Source organism: Ptiloglossa arizonensis, chromosome 11 (genome assembly GCF_051014685.1).
Source record: "Ptiloglossa arizonensis isolate GNS036 chromosome 11, iyPtiAriz1_principal, whole genome shotgun sequence".
NCBI classification, from domain to species: Eukaryota; Metazoa; Arthropoda; class Insecta; order Hymenoptera; family Colletidae; genus Ptiloglossa; species Ptiloglossa arizonensis.
In genome coordinates, this window is record NC_135058.1 from 17,539,268 (window position 1) to 17,560,554 (window position 21,287).

At 45.7% G+C, this 21,287-nt stretch overlaps 2 protein-coding genes across 10 annotated transcripts in view; one reads left to right on the top strand and one right to left on the bottom strand.

Moving 5' to 3' along the window:
• Nucleotides 1-21,287, top strand: part of LOC143152753 (elongation factor-like GTPase 1) — a 31,321-nt gene that overhangs the window by 4,890 nt on the left and 5,144 nt on the right. The gene's annotated exons all lie outside the window — the stretch shown is intronic.
• On the bottom strand, nt 168-21,009 carry LOC143152756 (uncharacterized). 5 transcript variants are annotated; one of them, XM_076323232.1, is made up of 7 exons: nt 20,096-21,009; nt 17,394-17,614; nt 17,107-17,278; nt 4,756-5,010; nt 2,434-2,584; nt 2,215-2,337; nt 168-1,944 (listed from the first exon to the last, which is right to left on the bottom strand). In XM_076323232.1, exons 1-7 carry the CDS (start codon nt 20,348-20,350, stop codon nt 1,832-1,834), a joined length of 1,290 nt encoding a protein of 429 aa, XP_076179347.1. In that variant the 5' UTR covers nt 20,351-21,009; the 3' UTR covers nt 168-1,831. The 5 variants fall into 5 exon arrangements, with proteins under 5 accessions (XP_076179347.1, XP_076179343.1, XP_076179344.1 ...); XM_076323228.1 differs by lacking the exon at nt 20,096-21,009 and having other exon boundaries at nt 17,394-18,008; XM_076323229.1 differs by lacking the exons at nt 17,107-17,278; nt 17,394-17,614; nt 20,096-21,009 and adding exons at nt 9,617-10,446; nt 12,444-12,998.

Sequence of the window (21,287 nt, forward strand, 5' to 3'; positions counted from 1 at the left end):
TCTCTCTCTCTCTCTCTCTCTCTCTCTCTCTATCATTTTAATGCAACAGTTTTCCGTATCAAATGCGTGCAACGAATACACAACGTTCTTCGTAGAACCTGCGAGAAAGCAAACATTTTCTAGGCGACTTCGTATGCTCTTCGTGCAGCTTATACGATTTCGAATAATTGCGATTGGAGGAAAATATACGAAATATGAGAATTTATTAACGAAAAACGGCGAATGATTTTCTCAATCACTGACTCGTTGCATAGATTTTTTTCTCCGTTCTTTGATTTTGTTACACCGTCTTGTACCATCGTTAAAGCGAAACGATTCCGCGACCACAGGAACTTTAGCGACCGGTGTCGTTTGCCGCCGTTTTGCGGTCGAGTTCATCGGGACGATGTTATTTGCGCTGACAATGCAAACACGCTTGCACCTCGATACAAAAAGAAGACAAGACATCGCTGAAATCATCGTGTAATTAAAAGACGAATCATCGTAACGGAAATTTCAGTTTTTCGTTGCTCAAATGTTTAGTTTCATAAATTGTACACGTTTTACAATACACGCATGTATTTTACAATACCATACGTATATACGCGTGCGCGCGCACATGCGCACATATATACATGCACCCATACACATATACTAACGTACGTACATACGTACATACATACATACATACATACATACATACATACATACATACATACATACATACATACATACATCATACATACATACATACATACATACATACATACATACATACATACATACATACATACATACATACATACATACATACATACATACATGCGCGCGCAATACGAACCAGGTGATTCAAATATAAACGGGATATTTGATTTTTCTCATCGATGAATACTTACTTTTCATGGAACGTTGACAATATATATATATATATATATATGCATTTGTTTCAAAGTATCGACTGTTTCGCGTAAACGTAACCAAGAACGAGCCAATAAACATCGAAAGTGAAATAAATACGTTTTACTGGAAAACTACTAGCACGAGACACTATCGATGTTGAGATTATTATTCTTCGGAAGGAAGACACAAAAAGGCACCAAGTTGAGCCGAGTTAAATATAAAAATATTCAGTCCCGTTCGTATTCGAACCACTACATTGGTATATAACGATCGATATGCCTCAGGGATTCGGAATTGGTTGTTTTTTTAAGGACAAACGATCGAAAGTAATCTTCAATGTGACGTATGTCAACGAATCTAAATTGGTTACGTATCGTATGTAATTTCCTAATGTTTAACTATTAAAGTTACAAATTGTACGAAAGGTTTGAAGTTACCGTTGCGTGTTTTTGCCCAAAAGCGATACATACGCGCAAAAGCCACGGTACGGATTGCTAATCGACAACGATCGCCCAACGCGTAGACACGCAGTCTTCGTAAGCCGCTATTTCGATGCGGTGACTTCGGAGAAAAAGTGTGCAACTCCGAGTTACTCGAATTCGATGGATGCATTTTGACGGCGACGGTGATGTCGACGTTGTTCGTATTCGTTCGACCGGTAGGTTAAATAATGGCGCGTACACGTAGATACGGTCGGCTAGGTAAAGCCGACTCTTTCGTAGAACGGTCCTATGGAATTTATCCTCTCGTTCGATATCGATTGTACGCGTATACAAGTATTATTATAAATAAGAAGATGAAAAAGACAGTACGAGTTGCTAAACGAAGAAAAGCCAGAGAAAGCGAAGCGAAATGCTTAATAAATAAACGAATGAATGGCAATAAGCAAATTGCGCGCGAATCGAACAATGTTCGATATGTCGTTGTACGTTGAAAAGTTGAGCCACTGGATCTAATCCCAAACAGCCGCGTTCATCAGTTGTTGCACCTTGTACCATGGAAAAGTTAATCGGTCCTCTTTCTCGATGTACACCGAATCTTGCACGGTTTCTTCGTTCGGAGAATCTATGGACGAAAGAAATAGCCAACTCGTCGTTCATTGCCGACAAATTTCGTTTGAAATTAACGCGCGATTTCTAAAATAAAAGTATCGAACGATACGACGTATCGCATCGCATCGCATTGCATCGCATCGTATCGAACCTCGGCAAGAAAAGCGAGGCGACAACTGTCGTAAAAGTGTTCGATTAAACGAAAAATGTAACTTTCGTAACGTAATTTTTCTTACGGGACACGCGGATGCGATGTCTGTGTAGTTATCGTTCGCGTACTCACCGAAAAGGCTGCGAGTGTACCGCAACGGTCGCCCTCTTCTGTTTCCTTGTACGCACATCATTCCGTAAACACGAATTCCTGGTACACTGGCGTACGTCGGCTGATCGTGGCTCATAGGGCCTTCTACGAAAAACACGGGAACGATTACTTTCTACGGTATCGTAGGCGATAACTGTCTCATTTTCGCTTTTCGTTTTCGTCGTTCCGATATTTACTTACCGAGTATATTAGCATCGGGGCACCGGCATATTACGAGGTAATGAGATTTTCCCGTTCTTACGTTTTGCAACGCGAGGAGAGACCAGTCTCGTGGTGTTCTACACTCTCGCATTTCCGCCACCGGTTCGCAAGTTTTAACCAAAGTGAGAGCCTAAAGCGAGCAGTACACAATTATTCGATGCATATCGCGTGCGCATTTTTCTTTCTTTTTTTTTTTTTTTTTCTTCATAGGGTTACCGAGAACGGTAATTTTTCGTTAAGTAAAGTTGGTCGCACGGCCACGACGATGCGCAGCAGCGTACCGCCAACTTTTGAAAACGGTTCGTTCGGTAAAGCAACGCGTTGCTCGGAACCACGCGGCGGAGTTCCGATTCGCGATGCGTCGCTGCGAACACCCGCCGTACAACGCAACTTTGCCGTACATCGAGCGGTTGTCCTTCCTTTTCGACCTGTCGGCTTCTTTTACCTCTTTTCATCGAGTTAAATATCACTCGCGTCGCGAAATTCTTTCCACGGGAAGCATATTGCGCGTCAATTTTAAAATTCGTTCGTTATCCATGAAATTGGTTCTTCGTTCTTTCCAAGTACGATTGAAAACTCACTATTCTGGAATGCAAAATGAACGAGGAGTTTCTTCGTTCGATAAGTTACTCGAAGAAGAATCTTCGGATTTCTTACTTGGAGTAATCGAGCCAATACTCGCGTCAACAACGTTTCGGTGGAAAGGATCGCAGCGTTCGATTCCTACACGAACAACCGCATTTCTTACGTCCTCGATGCGTAAACCTTTTGTCGTACGTTTTGTTCACGGTTACAAATAAGCGATATCTCATTTTTCATGATCCATTGCTGTAAAGTCGAACGTTTCTATTTCGTAGTAAATGGTTGGTGAATTTTGAACAGGATACGTTCGTTTCTCGTTTCGTTCGTTCTACTTTCGTTTCATTTGTTTTACGTTATACGAGATAACACGGTAATCGATTTGTCGATACGATTCTTGTCATGGTATCTTGGGAGAAAAGTTCCGTTCGTTTCTTTTTCGAGACATCGTTCGAGTTGTGCGCGCAACGTACGATAGTTTCGCGATAGAAGAATCGCGTATCGATCGGTTGTTCTAGATTTTTCACCGACCAATTATCCATTATCGTGGGCGAATCGACACGACCGTTGCTATTATAATTCTTACCGTAAGTTACGCGTAGATATCCTTGTCCGGTTTTCCCCCGGTAGGCCGTGTACTATCGTTTCGTCGTTCGACGAAACTTATCGAACAACCTATTATAGTTGAATCGAGGAGTAAATATATCGCATCTACTCGTCGCGCGTGTCGTCCGTGATGCGAAGGAAGGAACCTTCGTCCGGTTTCGTCTCGTCTCGTCTCGTCTCGTCTCGTCTCTCGCAAGGAGAGAACTTGCTTTCGCTTCGAAGCGCCTACGCGATTCTTTCGTTCTACAATCCTACATAAGTATAATACGTACTTAGTACGCGGCTAGCTTTCTAAGTGTTCGAAAAAGTTTCGATGCGCGCCTTAATTGCGCCGCGTTGAATCGATCACCGCGAATAAAACGAGATAAAACTGTTCGGTTTTTAATCGACGAGGAAAAAAGGAACAACGTACACGAAAAGTGTCGTTCGTATCTCTGTACGGTAACGGAAACACGTACATACTATATACCGCAGCGTAGTCGGTGTACGTATCGCAAAAGGAAAATATAGCGAGGAAAGAAAGGTTCGACTTGGAGTGAAAATAATCGAGTCGGTAACGGGCATTCGTATACGAGGAATGTCCGTAAATCGACGCGAGGATGTACTTGTCTAATTCGGTTCTTTGTGCGAGTACCTTTGTCAATTTCGTGAACTCACGGTTTGCCAAATTGGAAGAAAATTTCAAGGACGAGTATCACCGCGACGAACATTGACTCGTTTTTCGGACAGAGTGGCTCTGTGTACAGTTTCATCGATTTCTTTTCTTTTATCGGATTCGGTCCGTAAACGTGATAAAATTAACGACGGTGAATCTTGATCGCGTCAAAGTTATTTAGCGTATAGTACGCACGTTCGCGTAAACGTTCGATGAGTAGGAATGACAAACTACGAACCACGAACCACGAACCACGAGCCGCGAGCCACGAGCCACGAGCCACGAGCCACGAGCCACGAGCCACGAGCCACGAGCCACGAGCCACGAACCACGAAATTAGAGGAAAAGCGCGAGCATGCAATTGTTCCGTTCGAAGGAAACGATGAATTCGGTTCGTACGATAAGCGAAGCGGAAAGAAGCAACGGTGGTAGAGAAACCAAGTAAAGGCGAGGCAACTAACCTTGGTCCTAGGGTCGGTGACCAGCTCCGTAGTGTGGAGGTCGTCGCTGTCGAGAGAGGCGCTGCAAGGGTCGCGGTACCTTCCTGGACAGGCGCACAGAGGCTGAGTAAAATTCAGTCTAACGTAAACGGCATTGCAGACTTGCTGAACTGCGCACTCCGGTAACAAATAGATGTGCTGATTGTGCGGGTAGTAATGATATTTGGTTGGTTTCGCGAGAGCTGCGCTCGCTCCTTCCGGTAATCGTACTCCTGTCTGTAAATTTATCGACAAACGGTACCGTTAGCGTTCGTTGCCGACCCTTCTTTCCTTTCTATTCGCTGTTCTCGCTCTTTGCCCGCTTGTGTTTCACGGATCGAAAATTGTCGAAAACGGGGCACGATCGTTCTCGTCTACGGACTCTGTTGAAATAATGTGAAATTTTGTAACTTCGATACGAATACCGAATCGTTCGAAAGAAGCATTATTTGCGTTCTTCCTGGCTGGCCGGAGTAACCGCACGATCGTATCGCGTGATTCGCTAAATTCGTTACGCTATTTCCTTTCCGTAAATTACCGTCGCTTCTTTAGCCGGAGCAAATCATATTTCTCTTCGTAGCACAGCGGTAATTGGAAGGAAGAAACAATGGAATAATACGAAGAAAGAGAATCGGACGAAACGAACACAGAGACGCGACCAACGAAAAGGAGGAACAATTCCTCGAACGAAAAGATAACGAGTAAATCAGAATTCGCCGTATCGCGGGGTCACGATCACGATTCTTGCTGGTTCTCGCGAACCACAATCTAACCGTTCTATTACGACAGCAACAGTGCCAATGCCGATGCTGATGCCGATGCTGATGCCGATTCACGATTTCGTTTTATTCGTCAAGCCTCACGAATCTTTTCGATACCGCTGGTAATCGGAGAAGGAACCGTCTCAACGTTCCGACTTGATTTCGGAACGGTATGCTCAAGAACAATTAGCAGCTAATCTCTCGATATTATTTGTTCTTTCTATGGTTTTATCGATCCGTTGTCGGAGGGTTTTCAAACGTTTGCCAAGAACGCGCAGCCCTCGAGAGAAATCGTGTACGTTGCAGCGACAACAAAATCATTTGGTAAATCAAACGTGCTCCTTTTACCCTTCTTTTGCCTCCGATCCGTTCTTCCGTTTTCCTTTCTTTTCCTTTAAATCGTTCCTTTTTCTTTGGTATCGTCACGTTCCACTACCGATATTAACACCGGTCGATCCGCTCGCGCGTCACGGTCATGAACACTTGCCCTCCTTTTGAAACGCTAAAGCAAGCAACGCGATTCGTGACAACTTCCTAAGCAACTCGGAACGATTCTTACTCGGTGTATTCGAGCGAAACGACTCGAAAAACTCGAGCATTTCTTTCGAACGCGGACGAATTTTACGTAAAAGCACCTTGTTTCGCGACGACGCCGGATACAGAGGGACGAGGCCCGGAGCTTCTGCGTAGAGAAACGGGAAATAAATAGTCGCTTGGAATTCGCAACCGGACGATTCGCCTTCGGTATTGCGGTTTCGGACGTAATTAAGTAAAATTGTCGGTTGCGAGTCACGAAACGTAGTAAGGTCCGATATCGACGAATTCGTCGCGGAACGTGCGTTCGTTTGAGAAAAACAGCTCCAATTCCGTTCGATCGAAGGATTCTCTACACTTGAATTTTTACGACGATAGATACAAAGATAATTCAATTTCCGAATGTAACGCAGGTATCGTAAACCAAGGATAACGTTTCTCTAGGGCGGTGCAACGGTTCTCGGAAAATATCAATTACATTCCAATCGCGTATACGTTGTACGGTAAACAATTTCTTTCGATTTTTATTCCTCCGTTTTTCTAACGCTACGTCAAAACGATCTTTACGCGTAATATTCGTGTATTACTTTCAACCGATTTCAGTCGGAGCAGCGTTAACGGTTTCCCTCTTTCTCCGATACGATTAAAAAGCTATGTAGTATAGATACGGTAGAAGCACCGTTAAAGCTCGACTCGATTCTCGAACTAGCAATATTGCATCGCGAACAGTCGGTGCAAGTACAAGTTCCAATTTCTTTCCGACGAATTATCGCGATTCACGGTCAAAGGCAAGATTAAAAACATTCGTTCGGAATTTTTCGACTAATTTTCATCGATCTTTATTTTCGTTTACGGAAACCGTAAACCGTAAACCGTAAACTGTAAACCGTAAACCGTAAACCGTAAACCGTAAACCGTAAACCGACCGCTTACCGTCTCTCTCGCTCCGATTCTCGCGTACAACTTCAAGTTTCGAATAGGCGTACGTTGCGCGCGAGGAAAATCGGTGAAACGTACGATATTTCCTGTTCCTTTATGCTCTGTCGACGCGTATACACTTGTCTCCGTCTCTACCTATCCGTACAACTCGGCAACTTGTGCAAAAGTTTTACTCGCGGCACTCGGTATCGAGAGCAAAACTTTCTGGTAAATGTAGCATCGGAGAAAGGTAGCATCGGTTTCGTACGGTTCTAGAAGAGTACCGTGGAAAAATGACAAGAAACCGAGTCAGATGCCAACGAAAAAGTATAGGTAGTCGTGTTACGGACGATTTTTTCATTTCTCTAATTAGATGGACGGAAGAAAAAAAGAAAAACAATCGAACGCTAACAATTAAAATTTTCTACGGATAAATATTTAATCGTCTTTCGACCAGTTGTAAAAAAATTTTTAAACTCTACGAGACAAAGATCGTCGCGCGCGTCGTATTTGGAAAAATGTTTCCTCCGATCAGAGATGTCGATTGCGTCGACTCTTGCTCGAATCGGGATAAACAAGATGAAATAACGTTCGATGAAATAGTGGCTTTTGAAAGTACAAAACTCGATTTTCAGTGTTAATTTTCCAACTTTCCCGCACCGTAAAAAGAAAGTACGCGCATCGTAGATATCGACGATACACTCTCGGCGAGACACTCGCTTTATACTTATGCAGAAGCGCAAGTCAATCATCGAGAGAAACTTCGTTTTCAAGTTTTTTCGTGCAGTTGTAAAGTGGGTAACGGTAACGACCAATGTATGCCACTTACCCTTAATGCGTTATACCCGATCTACGAGCACTCGCTTCGCTGAAACGTACGTCTTTTTCCCACGTTTTACGAACAACGAACAACGAACAACAAGTGCACCAGTGGTGAGAATTTGCTCTCGGAAAAGAAAACCGAATGAAATATAGTACATCGAAGAGAATTTGAGTCTAAAGGACAGTTTCACGATCGATCGGTGTTATCGGTTTTCGAAATATAGTAGGAAACTTCCGCAATTATCGCAACATTATTCGTACCAACGGAACATTCGAACGTGGTATCGATACGGTCGCGCTGCTCGGATTATCGTCGGAAGAGAAAGGTCGCGTTAATGGACAAGAAAAAGAAGAAGAATAGTTTCGTTCTGTCGACGGCCGTGCGATTCCGTAACGACCACGACGCATCTTTGACCCGTGAAACTTAACTGCTTTGTAGCAACGTAGTTACGGTACTTACGGTAGCATAGTTAAACGTAGTTATAACTTAAACAGTTATATTATACTTTGCGCGTGGAAGTTCGTACCCAAGATACACTGTTCGAACGAGGAACTCGAAGGATTAACGGCTAATGCCGAACGAAATTGGTTCGAATCGCGATTCACGGTACCAACGTATAGAAACGTTTTACTCGAGTACTCGATCGAGAATCGAAGCTCTCGGACGCGTTCGAAAATTCTCTCCGAAATATTTCGAAGCTCGCTCCGTGTACGGCAACCGATCCGTATCGTTATCGATAATCGAAGTTCCCGCGCCCGACCTAATCGAAAACGCAACAATTACGCGATCTTGTCTATCGATATATAATACATTCGAGATAATTCCGTTCGCAAAGATTTCTTTCCAATGGACAACATCGAAACGAAGATAACGTTTCGTAAACTTTCTTTAAACCGAAGCTGCGTTTTCTCGATAACGCGGACAGAAAGAGGTTATTGGGACAAACTTCGTTACCGCGATACGTTGCGCGATCTTTTCTCGCGAAGAAATATTTGAAAATAAAACGTATCGGCTACTCGTACGCCCTACGTTCGGCTACAACCAGCGGAAACGAGCCGGTACGCGTGTCCAAGATCACCTAACGTATCGCACCTAACGCTTATCAATCGTAACGCGTCCGAGCGACGCGAGTCGAACTGGATCGACTCACGCTGTTCGAGCGTCGAGCCGAATTGCAGATCGCTGCGAAGCAGCCTGGCCCAAACGTATCGTATCACTACTGAACACACACGTGCGTATCACGAACGCAACGTTCCTTACTTTCTAGGTCGACCCATATGACATTTTTTCTCAAGTTCGTGATACTTGACGGTCCTTGCTGCACGACTCGAATCTGGGCCCCTTTCTACTCTATCGCTCGACGTAGCTGCTTTTCTCTCCTTTCTTTGCGCAACATTCGAGAGAACTACAGAAATTGTACCACCCGCTCCGGCAATTAATCGTACCTACCGGCAAGTTTGCAAAACGTTGATCGCGCGAGAACGAACGGTGAATCGTGTATACTATACTTACACAACGTGTGTATGCACGTACATGCGCGCGCGAGCGCGCCTCTCTATACGCATGTACCTGCTATCTCGCATGCACGAACGCGTTCTTCTTCTCGTTGCGTTGCTTCGATTCCGTTCAGTGTCGTTCTTTTTCGCTTTCCTTCTATCGCTTTTGTCTTAGTAGCACGGTAGCAATTGGAAAGTCAACCTCCAATGCGAATCGTTTACCTCGATAGATGGATAAATAGATAAATCAACTCGCGAAAGAGAAAAAAGGAGTCGGAAGAGCGAGAAAAGCGAAAAAGATGCCTACTCACCTCGCCAAGGTTGGTATAATTGGTTGTCAATTTGATCTGGGGACGAATTTTTCCGGTCGATTCCCGCGTCTCCTTGGCCGAACTCGAAGCGGGAGTGGTTGTAAATTCGCTGAAAGTGATGGTAGATTTCTTTGAGGAAGAGAGAAAAGTGTCGGTGTCCTGAACAGAGGTAATCGTTCTTGATGAAGTTTCGGTGGGTGGTGCACTTGAGCCTGTACTCGAGCTGCTCGCAGTAGTGGTTCTTTTCACGGTGCTTGTGTCACTTGCTATCATCGATGTTCCAAACTCTGTACCTATAACCGACGTAACCGCCGGCGATGTCGTAGGCATCGTTTCGATCGTTTCCGTTAAAGAATTACGACCCGTTGATACCAATGGTATTACTGGCAATGGCGACGACGACGAAGACGCCGACGAAGACGCCGACGCCGACGCCGACGCCGACGCCGACGCCGACGACAACGACGGCGGCGACGAAGAAGACGATACATTGTTGGTGAGCGTCGCGATCGATTGAACCCCGAGAGAAATTGTACCGCCGCTATCGGTGCTAGTAACGCCAGTGGTGCTCGATGTCAATGCCAAAGTACTAGACCTATCCTCGTTGAAATACATCGGTGTTGTCTGTTTCGTCTTCGCTTGGCTAGCTCGAAAGTGGGTTTGCGATTGCGATGGAAGAGCCACGGTTCCAGTTAGCAGCATCGCGAACAACCATGTCGCTCCTCGCACAGGCTTCATTTCCATTCCGAGCTCGAATCGACGGAAAGATCAAAGGAAAGGAGAAACCTTCCGCGATTCTCTGCGTGCAGCTGCTGCGTTACAGATACGTCCTAAAACGAACGAGCGAACGAAGAAAGTAAAATGGGTTTGCGAACGCGTACCCCGATCACCGATCGTTTCGACAGGTGTGCGTAACGCGATATGTTTTCTTTTTTCCTTTTTTTTTGCGGTCGTTTGTCTCGCGATAGATTGGAATACGCTGCCGCAGTCGGTACCAGCGTACGAGACTTATCGGTACGCGAGCAATTTCGAAATCCTCGAATAAATTTCCAACGAAAACCGAAAAATTAAAATCGATCGCGACCGATTGGAATCGAACATTGGTGTCACGAATGCGCGACAGAGACGCAGAACGGAAGGTAGAATACGAGATCGCATGGAATCCCGAGCCTGGAATCCTCGTTTCTCACGCGTATTTCATACCTTGCACGGTAAAGCAACGCGCAACAGGAGCGCTTCGTTCGGAGAGAAAAAACACACGACAGAAAAATAAGTAAAGGTGGACGCGATGGGGGAAGAAGGAGAGCTCCAGCTCCCTTAACGGTATAACGCTGTGTTTTCGCCGAGAGACTGGACGCGATTTCCCAGCCGGTCGATTCGATCGCGAAATTTAAACGCGTACCGAGCACCGATGTAGCTCATCGGGCCACGTGTGCCGCCCTTGTTCCCACCCCGCTTCCCCCACCCCCACCCCCACCCCCACCACCCCACTCACTACTCCCCTTCGTACGCATACTCCTTTCTTTACCATTCCTTTCTCCGTTTAAGTCGATGGTTTTCTTCTAACGTTACAGCGAAATGCAAGTGCCATGGATATAAACGTACGAGTAAACAAACAAATATACGTACTCGAGATTCGTGAGAATATTCGAATTAACCGTTTTATAGACCGAAATGTATTCGTGCATATTTGCACGAGTAAACGAGCAAGTTTATCAACTTTTTCCATTCTCACGAAGAGCGTTCAGGGTGCCGTAATAATTATCGCGCGATATGATTTACCATGCGGATGCGGTGAAATTAGGTTAACTGGTACTCGCGTTTCTCGTGGGCCGTTATCTTTCTTAGCAATTTCAAGGTCGCGATGTACGGTAACTAATAGAATCCACTCGACCGGCTTTACCCACGATGCACGAAGCGCTGTCCGCTCGATGATTCCTTAATTTTCGACCTCTTCGATCCACTCTCTCGATACTTTTCGCGATAGATACCGATCCTGTATCAATTGCCTGGAGTCGTCCACGTAAATCCTTTGAAACAATCGAATCGAATCGAATCGATTTTGTCTACGCGAAAAAACCCGTTTCCGTCTGTATACGTATGCGTTCTCGTTGCAAAAATTTCGACACGCCTAAAAACCCTGTTGTCAACGATTAGTCGCGATCAAAAAATTCGTTCAAGTTGAAAATTACGATAAAGCTGACTCGAACAAAACGTTACGTACTCTCTCTGTCTCTTTCTCTCTCTCTCTCTCTCTCTCTCTCTCTCTCTCTCTCTCGCGCGCGCGCGCGCGTGCGAGTCGCGTATTCGTTTTACCAAAATAATTTCCTTCGAAGAGAGGGAAATTGCGTTTTAAATCTTCGGGCATTCGTTCGAAGCAGCTGTCAACGTTGAAACGGAAAGGGTTGTTTACGATCGAAAATACGGTGGCAATCGAACGATTTGAACGTTCTTTACCTTTTTCGCGAAAAATAGTCGATAACTTTGAATAAACTTTAAAACACGATGCGAAGCAAAGCGTCGACGACAAGGAAAAATTGATATTTTGTCGAACATCGATCGATACAGAGATACAGCGTAAAAGAATGTCGGTATCGCGATCAAAGCCAGAACTTGTTCTTTCTTCGTTTATCGTCTTTTATTACAAACGAAAATTAGCAATTTCGTAAAAGTTTTAAAAAATTGCGAGTTGTTGATTTTATATTTCTCACGTTTATCGAACGATAAATAGACGATTTCCGTTTCTATTCGGTAATCGTGACGTTATCGTCAAGTCCGAGATTGCTTATTTAACGAAAATTCGCGTAAACAGTAAACAAGATCGTACCTTTTTAAATAGAGTTTCGAGATCTAACGGCAGACGAATCAACCCTGAACTCGCCTTCGACCTCGACCTCGACCTCGACCTCGACCTCGACCTCGACCTCGATCTCGGTCCGATCTGAATCTCAACCCTGAGCCCCGATCTTCGAGCTAGTCTTCGAGTTTCGCCTCTCGTGCGTGGTCCACTAATGCAGAGGGTGATACGTCTTCCAAGTGAAATTTAAAGGGAGCGAAAGATGGAAAACGAAGCACGAAACTCGACCGTCTCGCGTGAAAAAAACTTGTCTCGATGCCCGCCACGCTGTTTAAATGCTCTAATCGTTACTCTCCACTATGTTTCGAGCAATTCGAACCGCGACGATACTCTCCACATCGTCGAACGTTTCATCGGATATCTAAAGAATGTTGCACGAGTACAAGTTTGGCGGAAAACCGATGCGCGGTTGGATACGTTTAAGATCCGAGTGGGACTGCGAGCTCTCGTAGGAGACATGCTGCCTATGAGTCCCGGCTAGTTCCACTTACCAACCAACCAGAAACTCCTCGACTATGCGTGGAATCCTAAGCTGCATCATCTCCGCCAATCCTCTACCTTCGTTCGCGCTCTACGCGCACCTATACACGAGCACCTGGATACTCTGGATGTGTATGGCAACACACCTACGATACCCAGTCTTCGGAGAGGGACGAAACCACAGAATCACGGAACCGAGAACTAGCAGTCGGACTCCAAGATTCAGCTTAGAAACGAAAAACAGCCACCTCGTGACAGCTCCCCTTCCCTTTCCTTTCCTTTCCTTTCCTTTCCTTTCCTTTCCTTTCCTTTCCGTTCCGTTCCGTTCCGTTCCGTTCCGTTCCGTTCCGTTCCGTTCCGTTCCTTTCTTTCCTTTCCTTTCCTTTCCTTTCCTTTCCTTTCCTTTCCTTTCCTTTCCTTTCCTTTCCTTTCCTTTCCTTTCCTTTCCTTTCCTTTCCTTTCCTTTCCTTTCCTTTCCTTTCCTTTCCTTTCCTTTCCTTTCCTTTCCTTTCCTTTCCTTTCCTTTTTCCTTTCCCTCGGTCCTCTTTCTTTTCTGTCGTCCCTTTTCCTTGTATTCTCGCAGTTTCAATATATGCACCGAATATCGACAAATGTAATCTTTTCACCTTTCAGAGTTTTCCGTCGCGATCCTTTTCGCTTTACGATGACGAATTTACGTCTTTAAAGACTCGGTATCATTTGTTAGCGTCATTAGGACATGGATAGATTTGAACGTAAGAAGCAAAAGTAAATTGTTCCGTCGATCGCGCGATACGAAAAAACGACGCAAGCTGTAGACGATTAAAAGTTTCCAATAGTCCTCCTTCTCGTATCGGACCGTCTGCCCGTGTAGACGTACTTCAAGGGCTTGGAAAAACATTGAGCAATCTTCAGCGTCCGGACATATTCTCGAACAGAGTTGGTCGCGCGCGGTTCGAGAAAAGCGAGAAAGGAGACGAATTGGAGCATCGATAGCAACGGTACCGCTACTTTTCGCGAGTTCGATCGAACAGCAGAAAAATATATCGAGCATGAAATCACTGTGGTGTTCTCATCGACAAACTAGTCGGTTAAGTTCACTGGCATTCGAATCAGATCCTGGAACGATAGGTTCTCTAGTAGCGATCGGGCGATCGTGTCGGTGCTCGCTCTCATTCGCCAGTGCGCTTTTGGTCGCGGTAACGCGTCCTCCGATCGAGGAATGCAACACCGATCGCTCTACGTGACCAACTCGAAATATAGATCGTCGCGCGAAACTTTTTCCCGCGATGACAATGTCGCTCAACAACCATACATACATGCATACATACAGCCCGTTTCTTAACACGTGTCACCTCTTGTACAAATCGATCGAAAATAGGTGCTTTAAGGGCCTACCTTTAAAAGATGTGTTCGAAACGACGCGATGATTCGGAAACGTTTTCGCGGGGTCTTCAAATTCGACAGACAAACGACAAATCGTTATTCAACTGCACACGTATGCTATCTTTATCTTAGGGAAGAATAGTTGGGCGTTCGAAATAGAGAAGAAGATCCGTGTCGAATTTACGCTTCCACAAACATTAATTTCGTGTGCTAAACTCACCTCTAGTGTCTATGCAGATGTAAATAAAACTCGTTGCTTGTGTCCGTTCGTTACCGCGATACGAAAAAACGGTCGAACGACTCGAAGTATATGCAATAAAACGTATCTTTTTCGTCGTATCTATCCTACGACGATCTCGATCTTGAACCGTATCTCATCGTGTTCGTCTCACGAGACGAATACTTACTCCATTGATAAACGAATAAAATGGAAAATGTATCGATGACCTTGAAATGTTCTTGGCACTTCCACCCGGAACCGTAAAATCGTCGGTACACTATGCGCAACTTCTATCTCGAACGTTCTTTTCTATCTTTAAAAAGAAACGGGTTATCCAGGTGACTCGTCTTAAATGTCCTACCCTGCATACCGAGTGGTCCACGAAACTGGAACGAGTCCATATCTCTTTTCCAATTGCAATTACTATGCAATTACTATGGAAATACTAAGGAGTGTATGCGCATACAATGAACATACATACGTATAATACTATCTACACACGCTACTTCGGTTCGTAAGATGAATAGAAAATGTGAAAATTGTTCGTGAAAGATTGTCGCAGCGAACTCGTAACCGAGGCTTTACAAGAATGATCGTTCAACGTTCCGCCGAGCAAATACGATTAATTATCGACAGTGCAAAAGCAGACAATAAGAAGATTCGAGCGCGTCGTATTCGGATACTTCGGGATACTTCAGGATACGTCGTTTGTCTAAAATCTGACAAAGTAAAATTCGAAATTAGTACCGTTTTCTATTAATCGATAACGGTAGGATCGGTCGCGAACGAAAGGGTATCGCTAATAAAATGCTTTTCAAAGAAAACTATTATAGAAGGGTTTAGAGAAGACGCGGTACGCAGAGCGCGTCGAAAACTTGTTCCTACCGCGTATGTGCACTGGACGAAGGTTGGACGAAATCGACTTAAAAAAAATTACGTAACACAAACGTAACTACGAATCCCGACCGATGATTTACTAATCGCGATTACGATAAGAAATACGATGTTATAGAAATTCCATTACACGGTGGCGCTTGCTGTAACTTATAGTCGCTGCAATACCTGCAGCTATACATTGAACCCGTTACGAGCAGGTTTGCTGCTAGATCTCGTCATCGATTCGACAATGGGGAGTAGACAATCGAGGCTTATATCGGAGACGTTGTCCCCAAAACGAAAAGGATTTTCTGTCCGTGAAAATTTTGTACAAGTTTTAAGCCGTACAGTTTGCAATTCTCCGAGGATAAGTACGAGACGCGTTTCTCGATATCTGTGGCAGCACCTTCCGGACCCGTCGCTAGAGGGCCGCGAACAGCCATCGATTCTCGCAAGTTTTCTTTCCAAAGTTTCCAGAAATCTCCGCGTTCGCTCTCGCGTAGCTGTAATATGCGTCGGGACCCGCAACGTTTAAACGGTTTTAACTACGAACAAGAAGTCTGTTTCGGAGCGAGCGAGACACAGATCGACGATCGTCGGTAACAACGTTAACGTCGACGCTCGTCTGGCATTACGTATCACCCTATACGAATATTCTAACTTTCGAAGAAAAAATTTCTCCCCGAAATAACGAGGAAACAAAGTTCCGTAAGAAATAAGTAAAAATGAATTTAATTTATTCTCGACGAGCCCAATTATTAACAGCAGCAACAGGACATTGGCATCATCGTGTAACAGCAATGAAAAACCACTCGACAAGAAACGAGTAATGGAATTCTTTTATTGTAAATTTTACAACTTTGAGAAATGAAATATTTACAAGGGCAACGTTACACAGATACAATAATGTAGGATAAAAGGGAATTCGCAGGCAGGCAGGCAGGCAGGCAGGCGGGCGGGCAGGCAGGCAGGTAGGCAGGCAGGCAAGCAAGCGGGCAAGCAGGCAAGCAGACAGGCAGGCGGGCAAGCAGATAGGCAGGTAGACGGACAGACAGGCAGTATCCTCGTGTACGTAGAGGTTCTAACGTTGTGTTTCGTTGCGATTAAATAGGGGTAAATAGGAAGGAGAATTGGTTCCATTCGGAATATAAAATGTCGGTAAATGGGCAACCGTGTCCACGACGAAGAAATATTTGCGCATTACCGAATGTATCCGACGCATCGACGCCGATTCGCGTTACTCCGTATAAGTAACGAGCTAACAAAGAGCGCGCGGTGTTTCATACGGTGTTGTAGACCACTTCGGAACGGTGGGATTGCGAGGGAACGCAATAACCGCTGTAAGTCTTGATCTCCAAAACGGCCGAGTACGATTTTGCCGGAAGCGAGCCCGGATCCGTGTGTCGCCTAGGACACCGACGACCCTTTGGACATTGGCAAAGAGGCGAAGCGTTCACTTCTTCGAGTTGCGAGCCCCGTCTCTTTCGTACCGTGAACAGTCGACAGGGTTCCTTGCGTTGACAGCGTAGCCTCTGAAATCGAACATTCCCCTCGATCGCTGCTTCGTTTTTACTTCTCGGTGCAGCGCGGTACTCGTAGAAAAATGTATAAAACGTGATCCTGAACGAGAACAAGAACGAGAACGAGAACGAGAACGAGAACGAGAACGAGAACGAGAACGAGAGGACTTACACTTTGCGGAGAGCACGCGAAAGCATAAATAAATCCCGGATTTCCCTCGGGATATCTGAATGCTTGTCTTCGAACTAGATAGGGTACGCTGGCTGGTCGACATCGACAGTAAACTCGCTGAATGGTCGCGTTCGCCGGGCCCCCTCCGGGAGCTAAGGTCCACGTGACGTCCCTGTAAACAGCAAACGACCATTCTATGTACGTAATACCATCCTGGTGCGCGTTAAAGCGTCGAAGAATCGGTTCGTTTGATCGTTCCGCTATACTTGGCTGGAGAGTCGACTAACTTGAAGTAACGACAGATCGGAAGACGTTTCACTGGCTCGCAGAGCTTGTACTGGCGCGTTTTATCGACTATCGTGTGCCCGTCGTCTCCGTGTAAGCTACCAGGACAGATGCGGCCATCCGGGCAACGACACTGCCTCTCGACCCACGGCAACCCGTATAAATCCACTTTGCTGCAAACTTGGCTCCGGTCCGAACATTCGGGCAACTCCTCCTCGCTCGCCTGAAAATCGCAAATTACGCCCACTACTCGATTCAAAACTCGACAATTTAGTAGAAGAGAAACGAACGAACGAACGAACGTTCGACTCGAATAACATATTGTATTTCCCCACTCGCCGGTCGTTGTTGATAAAAGATCACGCGGACGTTTGTCGTGGCACGCGTGCTCGCCCATTCGGAAAACAGCTCGACAACAATGTATACTATTCGCGTACGAATATTCGTAATATCGGAACGCGACGAATCGATTTCGTAATGCGCAGCCTACGTTGCTACTACCAGCATCGCCTCGGAGAAAGCGCACCGCCACCTCCTGTGTCGTCCAATATAATCCGACACATGTATCTCGATATACGTACATACTACGTCCATCTATCCGTATATCCATAGATAATATTCACCATTCGCCGCGATACGATTTCCATTTCGCTTTGATTTTGCTTTTGATTCCCATTCGTTCTATTTACCGCTCATCGAAAATCTATCGTGTTTCCGATCGATCGTTTTCGCCTCGCTCGCTCGCGTTCGCGATAATCACGGATCTCTATCGGTTTCCGCTTCGTCCATTCGGTTCGTATCGCAGCCACGGCTGGATTCTCGAAAAAATCGTTGTTTCTCGCCAGAGAGGCGATCGCATCCATTTATTCGACGACTGTACCCGGTATTGAAAAGTATCGATTTCTCGAGCAGCGGGTCACAAACAATAAAATTGAACGATTCTCGAATTCATTCGTCGATCGACAATGTCGCGCTTGTACACGTATTTCGGCGCGATGTTTTTCATTCGAGAGAACCCGTCGAAATTCGAGGCTCGAGACTCAGTTTTTACCAATAATGTGGCTCTTAACGGCTCTAACGTAACCGCGAGATCTCTAGCATACGCGAGCACGGCACATTGTTCCTCCAGAGAATCCCGATGTTCGATCGCTCGTTTGGATATCGCTCGAGCGTTGTTTCTGAATTTCGACGAGTACCTTGTTGCTTTGGAACGTTCGCAACCGGCCGATCCAATCTTGTATCGCGACAGCGAGCGGCAGACAAGAGGCGCGGAAGGAGAAGGAGGAGGAAACTCTGTAGCAAACGCGTCAAAGAATACGCATATATATCTTCCCCAGCTTGTCGAAGAACAAACATCTGGTCTAACTGCACTATTGAAATGGCGTTGGTCGATCCATCGAATGAGGCAATCGCGTACGTCCTGTCGAGTCGTTGCCAACGATCTACGTCGCCTTGGAGAATCCGAGCCAAACTTTTCAAATTCTCTGTCCACCGATAGCATCGCGTTGGCGTTTAATTGCGATTTTTCGATCTCCACCTTTTAAATTATTCTCGTCCGTATAACCGTGAATCGATCGTGTAACTTTAGCAACCGAGGACGCCAGTCGAGGCGAACGATCGATAGAAATAGAACATTCGTCTCGTTTCGCTCGAGTAAAAATGGATAAAAAGAAGACGAGACACGGAAAATGGGATCGCGGTGGAAAAAGACGATAGTTCTTCTTAGTCGTTTTTTTCTGTTACGCTTAGCTGGTACGTCTCTCTTTAGCTGGTCGCGTACCGATTCTGTTACAATCGTTATTTATTTACATTTGGACTGTACGCCTCTTTGGCCAATCTCGCTGTGATCGGTGCGAGTGTACATCGACGTTGATACAGTAACGTCATGGGTACCGATGTATCGTTTCTAAACTCATCGGACGCTTTTTCCACTGTCCGTACCTTGTTGTCCGTTCTTCCGTTCTCCCGGTTTGCCGTGTTCACTTCTCTTTCTTCTGTCCTCGTGCCCTTCTCAAAAGATTGTTCGTACGCGTTAAAAGCATCGGTGACGGTAAACCAAAACGGTATAATAGAGGGACCGGAAAGGCTGTGCACGATTCATCCGGAACTTCTCACGAGTCTCTCGCTTCTTTCGCAACTACGGTGAAAATGACACCTGCCTCTCGGGAGGTATACGCGCTCGAAAGGTATAAATCTCGAACGTCGCGTCTTCCGAAAATTGGAAAACTACGTACCATGACGATTATTGCAACGTAATCCGTTTTCGTTCGACGAAATTCGAGAAATTCGTAATTCGTTTACGACTTTATCGTTTTCTTCGTCGAACGAAATATTCGGGTTCGGATTACTCGAGCGAAAAATTATCGCTCGAATTCGGCGAATGCAACTGCTCGCGAATGTACTTTCGTACAATACTTTCAACGTATATCTGCGCGAAACGAGAAATTGAAAAAATTCAAGAAAAAGGGATCGATAAACGGAGGCTGGCTGCGCGCAATTTTTCATCGAAGCGAACGATCTCTTTCCATAAATTTTCGAACGTTAAAAATTTGTCGCGAACCCTGTCAGGTATCGCGTTCTTCCGTAACGTGGCTCGAATCGAATGGAACACGGTTGCTATCGCGGACTTTAACGATCGTTCGTAAGACGCGACGAAAGATGTATCGCGAACGTAGAAACCGTTAACGCGAGGTATCGAACTTACCCCGATTTGATAAAGAACTCGAGGTGCTCGATGTATCGGACGATACTTCTTTTTTTGGTCGATCAAGTCGATCTCGATCGTTGTATCTTGAAACCTCTGCAACTCGGTGAAGTGTTTGCCTTCGTCGAGAGACGAGTATTCGTTGAGAAACTCTTGGCTCGTTTCATCGAGTTCCGCGCCAACAAGACTACCTTCGACTCCACGAACGAATAACTGGCCAAACATTGCTAATAACAGACACATCGAATCGGCCATTGTTTCGCGCGCGTACGCGAAATACCGTCCTTGTCTCGTCACCCGGTAGAAACGGTGAAAAATAACTGGTTTAACGTGCGTCGTTCGTCACTGGATACGCTCGAAGATGGAGAGAAAATTGACGACGTACGGTCGATGCGCCGCATTCGAGATTTTGAAAATATAGAGCACCACGCGTCTACACTGGTGCGTGTAATACGATATTCGAATCGTTGCGATTCATCGAAAACACTTTGCGTCGCGTATCGGAGCACAACATAGCGGAGGAGGATGTGCGATTCGCGAGCAGCAACCGCACGGTAATCCTAAAGGCGACGACACTCGTATATATGTAATATCTATACGTGTATACCCTCGAGCGAGCAAGGACGACTATCGATCGAGGGTAGCGAATCCGGTAAATCGTTGCACCTTTTCACGCGAATAAGATCGACGCGTTTGCATCGGTCTGGCAGGTCGATCGAAGCTGTTGCCAAATCCCCGAGTAGAAAACAACGAGCTCGTGGTACATTTACTTTCTTCCGGCGCGGTTCTAGCGCGTCGTAGCGATCGATCGATCGATCGATCGGTCGGACGGCCGATCGACCGATCGGACGGACCCGGATTATCTTTCGACCGTTGTTCGCTAGATCAAGCTCCCAAATAACCGAAACGAAACATTAAACCTTTTACGATGAACGTTATCTCGATCCTCCTCCCGTGTCCAGTGCGGATGAAAGCCAGCGAATGATCGCCGCGTCCACCGCGATCTCGGGATTATAGTCTCCTTCGACCTTCCTATCGTAACTCGCGCCACAACTTCCACTGTTTCCCGTGGCCCTTGCCCCGTCTTCCCTTTTCCTTCGCGTTCTTCGCGTTCTTCGCGCCTTTACGTTTACGTATCGCGGCGCGATTCGAATCGACCCGAGCTCAAGCTGCTACGCGAACCTATACCAGT